The sequence below is a fragment of the Hydra viridissima genome, unplaced genomic scaffold, assembly GCF_058129835.1.
Source record: "Hydra viridissima isolate aposymbiotic clone 2 unplaced genomic scaffold, HvirCarnegie_v1 scaffold_5, whole genome shotgun sequence".
NCBI lineage: Eukaryota > Metazoa > Cnidaria > Hydrozoa > Anthoathecata > Hydridae > Hydra > Hydra viridissima.
The window spans coordinates 12,450,252-12,459,564 of NW_028324304.1; the positions used below are offsets into that span (position 1 = coordinate 12,450,252).

The 9,313-nt window shown below is 27.8% G+C and overlaps 1 protein-coding gene across 3 annotated transcripts; it reads left to right on the forward strand.

Moving 5' to 3' along the window:
• The first annotated feature begins 722 nt into the window (after positions 1 to 722).
• On the forward strand, positions 723 to 8,359 carry LOC145188800 (glutamate--cysteine ligase catalytic subunit-like). 3 transcript variants are annotated; one of them, XM_090086792.1, is made up of 19 exons: positions 1,115 to 1,383; positions 1,610 to 1,719; positions 1,938 to 1,987; positions 2,139 to 2,208; positions 2,589 to 2,654; positions 2,835 to 2,951; positions 3,073 to 3,131; positions 3,870 to 4,006; positions 4,379 to 4,453; positions 4,827 to 4,943; positions 5,323 to 5,461; positions 5,545 to 5,657; positions 5,878 to 5,970; positions 6,085 to 6,189; positions 6,430 to 6,511; positions 6,761 to 6,819; positions 6,903 to 7,023; positions 7,120 to 7,404; positions 7,880 to 8,359. In XM_090086792.1, exons 1-19 carry the CDS (start codon positions 1,234 to 1,236, stop codon positions 7,888 to 7,890), a joined length of 1,959 nt encoding a protein of 652 aa, XP_089942918.1. In that variant the 5' UTR covers positions 1,115 to 1,233; the 3' UTR covers positions 7,891 to 8,359. The 3 variants fall into 3 exon arrangements, with proteins under 3 accessions (XP_089942916.1, XP_089942918.1, XP_089942917.1); XM_090086791.1 differs by having other exon boundaries at positions 7,891 to 8,359; XM_090086790.1 differs by lacking the exon at positions 7,880 to 8,359 and having other exon boundaries at positions 723 to 1,383; positions 7,120 to 7,850.
• Positions 8,360 to 9,313: the final 954 nt, after the last annotated feature.

The following is a 9,313-nucleotide window of genomic DNA, read 5'->3' on the forward strand; positions in this document are numbered from 1 at the left end:
ACCTAAAAAAAACGACAATTCCAGAAGAACTGGTTTAAGTATTATAGAAACTCAAACACCTTGCAAATTTAGAATTATTTAGATTATGACAATGCAAACATGAATAAAATGTCTTCAAAACCACCAACCATCTCAATAGCCGAGAAATAGTGCAGAAATCCATTCATAATTCAAAGACTTTTTTTTTCTATTATATTTATGCTATTATATTTAATATCATTATATTTAATACTATAATTTTATATTATAGTTAGTGATTTCAGAGGCTAGAAATAATCTCAATGTAACATAAAACTTACAAATAGTCGTCATATAAGTAATATATGTCATATATGTCAACAGCAATATCAACAATTTACGTCTCGCTGTAACCAAGGGCAGCATGTTCACATGACACTGTCGAGCGATTTAAGTCTTGAAAAACTATTACTTCCGTAAATATTTACAAAGTTTGAATTTTAAAATTTATAAAAACTTACGGAAATTTTTTAAGTGTTGTAATGCGACTTTAAGAAATCTACTTTTTAGCTTTGAAATCATATACTAATCTAATATTACGCTTTGAAATCTTATACGTTTTTCATAAAATGCTCTAAAATATTTATTATCGGTTATGAAATTTATTTATTAATGATAAGGAACTTTATCATTTGCTGGATATATATATCTTATCCTAAATTTTTAAAATTTTAACATAAAATGTTGATTTAACTGCCGTCTTAACGCAGAATCCAAAACCTAAAAGTAACGAACACTTGGTTCATTTTTTAATGACTCGATATTCCTTCTAAAAAACGAAAATACTGTTTTTTCTTTTTAAAAAAATGCCATTTTGGAATGACTTATCTTGTTTTCAAAATGTTTTATTGTTTCGTCGTATTCTTAACTTTTTACTAAGTTCACTGGATTGCTTTTCTAGAGGTAACAATATATTGAAGCCGCTGATTTCTATAATAACACTGTTTTCCTTAACAAGTTACTATACATATCAGTGGTTGGCACATAATTTAGCATAAAAAACGTTATTCAAGCGGTAATTCATTTCCTCTTTTTTAAATATCTGCAGCTGTCATGAATTGTTTTAAATGTCATTGGTTAGCGTGCGGCTTGTTATTTATCTAATTTATCACGTTCTTGCTGCGAAGCGTCGGACAAAGCGTTAGAAAGGAAAGGAAGTTCATATAGGTTAAGGTTCTGCATAAAGTATCTTTAGGTGAGGTATTTGTATGAGACATGGGGCTTTTAACTGTTGGTACTCCGTTGAGCTGGGAAGAAACAAGGATGTACGCTGAAAAGATAAAGAAGCACGGGCTGTTGCAGTTCATTAATCTTTACAAGAATCTCAAAGATCGAGAACGTGACACTTTGAAGTGGGGAGATGAGGTATGGAAAAGAATTTTAGACTACTTTTTTTTACAAGTTTATTTTGTTTTATGTTAACTTTGTAGCGTAACGACTTGCATAAGTTTTTCCTCGTTTTTAACTGTGTTTAAGTTTATCATAGAAGATTGAGTTTACTCGCAATATATTTAATACTACTTAAAATATATTCAGCGTTTTATGTTAAAAACTCTATTTTGCTTTTGTTAATTTTAAGTTGGTTTTTTAGATCGAGTACATGTTGGTATATCTGGATCACAAGAATAAATCAGCTCGATTACTTTTAAAATGCAGTGACATTCTTCATGATTTGCAAACTGAAGAAAACAACAATCCAGGGTATGAAATAATATATTTTATGTTAATTGTAGCACCAAATGATTTAGCTGAAAATTCTCAAGAAAAGGTTAAAAGCTTCTTATTTCACACTATTGGAAAAGATTAAAAGCTTCTTGTATCACACTGTTATAAATCTATTTTAAAAGATTTTAAATTAGTACTGTTTTAGTTAATATACAAATTATTTATACTATAAAATTTTGCATTACTTTAAAAAGGAACAACCAAAGTGCATGGCGGATGGAATATGCTGACTATATGGTTGAAGGTATAAAAGTCATAACATTTCTTTAATAGTTGGTGTGCAATCACTTTTAGTTGGTGTGCAACTTTTATTATAAAAAGTATGGAGTCCATTAACTCCAAAATTAATTTTGGTTTGTAAAATTAAATTGGATGATTTGTAAAACTTTTATCAGGTACACCAGGGCAACCATTTGGTGGATGCTTAAAACAGTTTAATCGTGTTGAAGCTAGCATGAGAGCAAGGTAATCAAATTTTTAACAAACAGAAGTTTTCCAGCAATTTTTTTGTTTTTTTCAAATTTTATCAGAAGTTAAACTAAAGTATCTGTAGGTCAATTATGATTGCTATTTAATTGCATAAAAAAATTCTTTATATAAAAAGCAAAATGTTGATTGAGATTTATTTAGCAAAAAATCTTGAATTTATAAGTAATGAATGGTTTGTTACTTGTTAAATAAAATAAAATTAATGTCTAATTTAAAACAATTAGGGGGAGTCACAATAAAGTATACAGGTATTTTAAGGAATGTAATTTGTGAGGTGTCTTATGAGTATTGTAGTTTCTAAAAATTTAAACAAGTTTAAAAGAGTGATAATTTTTCAAGTTACTGGATTGTTTTAGGCGTAAAGAATTAATGAGTGTTCTGCAAGAAAATGAAACTGCTATTTGTTTCGCTGCTTTTCCAAGGTGCATCTCTTTTGTGATATTTTCTTTAGATTTATTGGTGATAATTTACATTTTTAGATTTATTTAAAGTAAAAAGAACCATCAAGTTCTTATTCCTTGTTTGACTTTTTAGTTTGTTTAAAAGTCTGTACTTTTAATGTTTTTCTTCTGAAAATAAAAAGTTAATTTGTTTTAACATAGAATTGGTTGCCCAGGTTTTACAGAACCAATTATTTCGTCTTCTCCAGCATTAAATCAATCATCAAATTCACTTTATTACCCTGATCGTGCAATTTACCCATTGCATCCAAGGTTCAAGTAAGTTTAAATATTTTAACAAGAAGAGAATTAACATATTAGAATAATATTTTCTTGGGTAAATTTTTTGCTAATTTTAAATTTGAATGGTGATTTTTTTCAATATTTGTTTTAATTAAAGGACTTTAACAAAAAACATCCGAAGTCGAAGAGGATCAAGGCCAGTCATAAATATACCAGGTTTTTCTACTTAACTTACAACTTACAGTTTAAAATGTTTACTTTTAGTTGTAATTCTTTGTTTTACATAATTATATGTTGAGTTATTCATTTTTTGATAAAAAACAAAATGAAAGTTTTTTTCTCCAATATGTTAAACATCTTTTTTGATAGTTTCTTTGATAATAAATTGCTCATTAAGGTACGAAGCTTTCCTACTTGCACACAATTTTAGTGATTATATGTTATATGTTAGAAGTTTAACTTTTTAGTTTTATAGTTTGTATCAATAGTTCTCTCTTATTAGTGGATAAAGTATAACTTGTGGGCCTCATTCAACATGCAAAAGCATTGTTTTTACTTTACCTGTTAGTTTATAATTTAATGTAATGGCTGTATATAGCAGTAGGCCGCATAATATACAGGTTATAAACTAACTGATGGGTCTGCAGTTATGTCTTTGTAGGTTGGATCTGATTCATTAGGCTATATTGTGGCCAATCCTTTACTTAATGCCTGGTAGAAGTTTAACATTTTGGTTAAATATAACACTTATAATATATGATGAATGATAGAAGACACTTATGATATATGATAGGAGTTTTACCTTTTCTTTTTACATGATTCTTATAAATGTATTAATTTACATGATTCTTATAAATGTATTAATTTTTATTTTAATCTTTTTATGAGATTTAAATATAACTATTATTCTATAGAATTTTTTTGTTCCTAAAAATTGATTATTTTTTTTTTTAGTATTTCGTGATGTTAACACACCTGATCCTTATTATCAGGATATATCTAATGATGATGGTGAAGCACAATTAGCTATTAAGCCAAATCATGTATACATGGACTGCATGGGGTTTGGTATGGGGTGCTGTTGTTTGCAAGTATAAAATATAGAAATTCTAGTTAAATAAATTTTTAATTATCAATTATCATTCTCAATTTTTTTTTTTTGTTGAGCTGAAAAAATCCAGCTTTAGATACAAAAAGAGTGAAAGTGCAGCTATTAATTATAACCTGTTGCATTTTTTTCTTTTGAAGTTTTAAGTAATAAAAAGTCAGTACCTTGTATTTTAAAATCATTATAGAAATAATTTTTGAATACTAGGTATTGTTCTAATAAATTGTTGGTGTAAATCAGTTCAAATATTATATATATTAAACAAATATTAAATGAGTATTTACAATCAATCAAATGGTCAATTTTATTTATTTACACCTGTGTTATGATACTTATAAAAGCAATGTTTATTTAGGTTACATTTCAAGCTTGTAACATCAAAGAGGCACGAATGCTTTATGATCAATTAACTGTTCTTGCTCCAATCATGGTAATTTTTAGTTTTTTACTTTTTGATTATTATTTTTGGTTGGACAACATTTTTATTTTCATGGTGAGCAACTTTAAAAATGCTTATAAAGTGTTAAGGTACAAAACAGGGAAAAAAAATTTTCTACAAATTAAAAAAAAAGTTTTAAATTACAAGCTGACATTTTTTTTTGAAAATGTTCTACATTTTTTATAATAGTAGTTACTTGCGTATTTTTTTTTTAAAAAAAAGTGAAATTGATTTTCTAAATGGTTAGTTACATAAAATAAAAAAATAGCATGTTTTATTTTTATTCTGCAGCCCACAATTTGCTCACAATTATAATTTGTTTAGTTCAGTATTTATAAGCTTTATATAAAGTTATTTATTATAGCTGGCTCTTAGTGCAGCATCTCCAGCATTTCAAGGTATGCTTACAGATGTAGATGTACGGTGGGGAGTAATCAGTGCATCTGTTGATGATCGTACTAAAGAGGAGAGAGGAGAATTGGTATTTTTTAAATTTTTTTTATTTGATTATTTATGTTCTCATTATCTTGCGGTTGTTGCATTTTGTATTTTATATGTTATTTGTATTTTCTTTACAATTAAAATTATGTTTAATAAGCATATATTTATTTTTTAAATTGATGTAATAAACAACCCCTTCCCTTCCCCTTGTGTTTTTTCTTTATTCTTGTAATTGTTTTTTTCTTTTCTTTTTTTTAAGTTAGTATAAGGCTTGTTTACTTTAATTATTAAGTTTAAAAATTATTCCAAAAAACTAATTTAAGTAGCTAGTTGAAAAAAAAAAACCTTTTGTCAAGCCACACAAAGATACTTGAGTAAAAAGCTTTTATAATTAATACTTTTTCAATTTTATTATATAGCCACTAAAAAATGATAAATTTCGAATTTCAAAATCTCGATACAGTTCTGTGGATATGTATATTTCTGAGTGTTCAAAGCATTACAATGACATTCCTGTTAACTATGAGGAAGAACATAAGCAAATGTTGCTTGATGCAGGTAATTTTTGTTGTGGCCAGTAGCAAATTACAGTTTTTTTTTTTAAGCTAAGAATTGTGTGTAAAAGTGTTTACTTTTTATAGGTGTTGATGAAACGCTTGCCATCCACATCAGTCATCTCTTCATCCGTGATCCTGTGTCACTTTTTGCAGAGAAAATTAACTTAAATGATGAAGTTGATACTGATCATTTTGAGGCATGTTGCATTTTCAAAATTATAAAAATATAGGCTATTATAATGGCCAGTAGCATCAATAATAAAAGTTAGAATCACCAAAATCCGAAACAAAAATGAAAGATGGATCAATGATGATGGTCTAATTGTTCTATTAGATATATATTATTATTTCAAACCACCTTTGTTTAGAAATTTTACTCTTTTAATTGTAAATGAGAACAAAGCTCCTCTTTTTTAGAACATTCAGTCAACAAACTGGCAGAGTGTTCGTTTCAAACCTCCACCATCAAATAGTACAATTGGGTGGAGAGTGGAGTTCCGCTCCATGGAGGTATTTTGTCATTTTTTTGAAATTTATTAATTTTTATTTAATAGTTTGATAGAACATCAACCAAACAGTTTTAATGGCTGTGCATAAAAAGTGATTTTTTGCTTGATACACTAGGTCCAACTCACTGACTTTGAAAATGCAGCTTATGTTGTCTTCATAGTCTTGCTTACACGTGTCATACTTTCCTACAGGTTAAACTTCCTTCTGCCTATATCTAAGGTGAAGAATAGATATGTGTTAAATAAATTTTGTGCTATTTGTATAAATGTTTTTTGATTATTTTTGTCTTTAAAAAAATAAAATTGGAGAGGATTAAACTATAAAATTTATAATAAAATATAAAATTTTGCTAAAGATTTTATTTGTATTTTTTCTATTTTTCTAGGCCGTTATATTTGTTAATCGAAATTGTATTTCTTTAAAAGGATTCTAATATATTTGTAAATTTATACTTTTAAGGTCGAGACAAATATGCAGACTGCTATGAAACGTGACGCAGTTGGGAAAGAGCTTTTCTACTTTAGAAATACTTTACCGTGCGGTATAAAAAAAGTTCTCTTTTTTTTATGACGATAACACAAAGTTAACATGACATATAAAAGAAATATCAAACAGAATGAACATATACTGTACTGAAATTACATGACTAAAATGATATTTAACAAATGAGTGTTGTATTAATAGCATGGCGATATATTATGCAATATAGCAATCATTTAAGTCAACCGGTCATGACAGCGGTTTTTTTTTTTAACAAAATTTGTTTATGTTGATTGTAATTTATTTTAAGATAATACAACCGAGGACCAAGTTGAATTAATGTCCATCAACACAATCATTAATGGACAGGTAGTTTTTTTGGAAAGGAGTTTTATTAAGTAAATTTCTCTAATGATATAGTTTACCAAATTAATTGAAATATTTTTTTACAGGATAATGGATTTCCAGGCTTGATATCTTTGATAAGAAATTACTTAGATTCAATTGATGTTGATATCGATGCAGGATGCACTATAAAACAATACTTGTGTTTCATAAGTAAAAAGGCTTCGGGTAAGTTACCGTGCTTCTAACACAACTTATGCCGTGTCCCTGTTTTGTTAAATACATTTCATTTGTGTACAATTTTCTTACGTATATATTTCTCAGGTACATACCAGACTATGGCATCGTATATGCGCAACTATATTTGTTCACATTCAGACTACAAGAAAGACTCTCGCGTTTCGGAAACAATCATGTACGATTTGAGTGTGCACTTAGACAAAGTATCTCAAGGAAAGATAGGTTGCCCCTCTTTATTTGGCTCTCCCAATACAAAAAGTTTAGATGTTCTACTTCCGAATTGTGCTAAAGTCAGTGAAGAAGTGGAGGAACTTACGAAAAAAATACTCAGTGTAAAGAGCATGACAGACAATAAACTTGAAGAGCGAGGTAATGCTTTACAAGATAACCTCACACGATCTTTAGGTGTTGATGTTATTATTGATTCAAATTTGCAGATGTAGAATTTGTTTATATTCCTTCCCAAGACTTCATGTTGATGACATGGACCTTGTTGATCTCATACTTCTCATTTATATTTGCTAAAAACCTTGTTTTAAAAATAGAAAAATTCATTTCTCACTTAAGTTATTTATTGATTACTTTAGCTTGAGCAGCTTCTTTTTTATATTTATACATAACGTGTTTTTATAATAGAAATTTATTTAGAACATTTAAATTTACGTTTTGTATTGAATTTCGAGCTTGCATTTTTTCTTGAATTTGAATTTTTTTAAATGAATTTTTAAAATGTGAAATATGATGTAAATATAGTTTTTAAAAGCGTGAAGTTTTTAATTTTATTCACGCCATGATATCAATAAAAAGTAAAAACATTTTTCTTCTGTTTTATTTGTTTGATTAGTATTCGTTTAGTTGGATTGCATCCAATGAAATTTTTGGTTTCGATTTAAAAGAAATATACTCTTCAATTAAGTTTGAATGCATAACTGACGCGTGGAGTCGAAATTTTGAAGTACGATTTTTATACAAACACTTTACAACGCTTTGCTTCTATTCCCATTACATATTTAGCTGACAAACAACGGCATGTTTAAGTTTTAGCGACCGTGGGTGGTTATGTGCATGAAACAATAGTTGTATATAAAGATGTTGTGGAAATTTAAGAGTATAGTTGGCTCTAATTGAACAGAATATAACAAACAAACTGAAAAATCTTTTTGCGAACTTGATTTTTTGTTATGTTACCGCAACGAACACATTTTTTGGGATCAGATGTTTATAAATGAATCAAGTAAAATGATAAAACTTTTTTTGGGATCAGATGTTTATAAATGAAGTAAAATGATAAAACTTTTTTTGGGATCAGATGTTTATAAATCAAGTAAAATGATAAAACTTTTTTTGGGATCAGATGTTTATAAATCAAGTAAAATGATAAAACTTTTTTTACTCTCCTGGAAAGTTCTTAGGTATGAAGCACCAGTATGGTAACTTGCCTTTTAATTCTTATTGTATATAGTTTTTATAAAATTATATTTAAGTTACAAAAAAAAGTTACAATTTTTACTTAAACATTTTCCTAATAAGGACAAATTATTGTTAATAATTTGTCCTTATACAAATTGATATAATAAACTGTCATTATATGAATTAATATAATAAACTGTCATTATATAAATTGATATAATAAATTGTCCTAATATAAGTTAATAAAATGTCTTTGTGTAAATTAATAAATTGTCCTGATGTAAATTATTAATTGTCCTTATATAAGTTAATATAATGAATTGACCTTAGGCAATTTTAAGTTACTCAGTATATTCACCCTGGAAAGATTTAATTGGAATATTCTATAAGATAGTTCCTACTTGTATCAGATTGTTCTAGGTGTTATGGAATACTTAAGAAAAGGTAAATTAGCAAGAACATCTTTCCTAAGAAAAAAGTTACCTACAGAAAGTTGTGAGCTAGGAACCTTTAAACCTAAAGAATAAAGTTGCTCACATCTTCCTGCACCAGCTTCCTACTTGTTTTGAGGCTAAGTTTACGGAAGACGGAATCGGTTTAATAAAACTTGAACTTCACCAAATGAAGCTGAGAGCAATGACAAGAGGAAAAAGAAGATGTTAACCAGTAGCGATTTCTTACATTTCTAAGTTTCTCAAGTTATCGATAATAACACGGGTACCGTATAATAATCATAAGGTTATCAAAAGAAAAATAATAAAAGTCTACAGAAGGAAAATTAAAATACTAGCTAGAAGTCCCTTCGTAGCCATACATACTCAATTGCTGATCAAGATGCATGCGATGGGGTGGAATCATTAACAATATA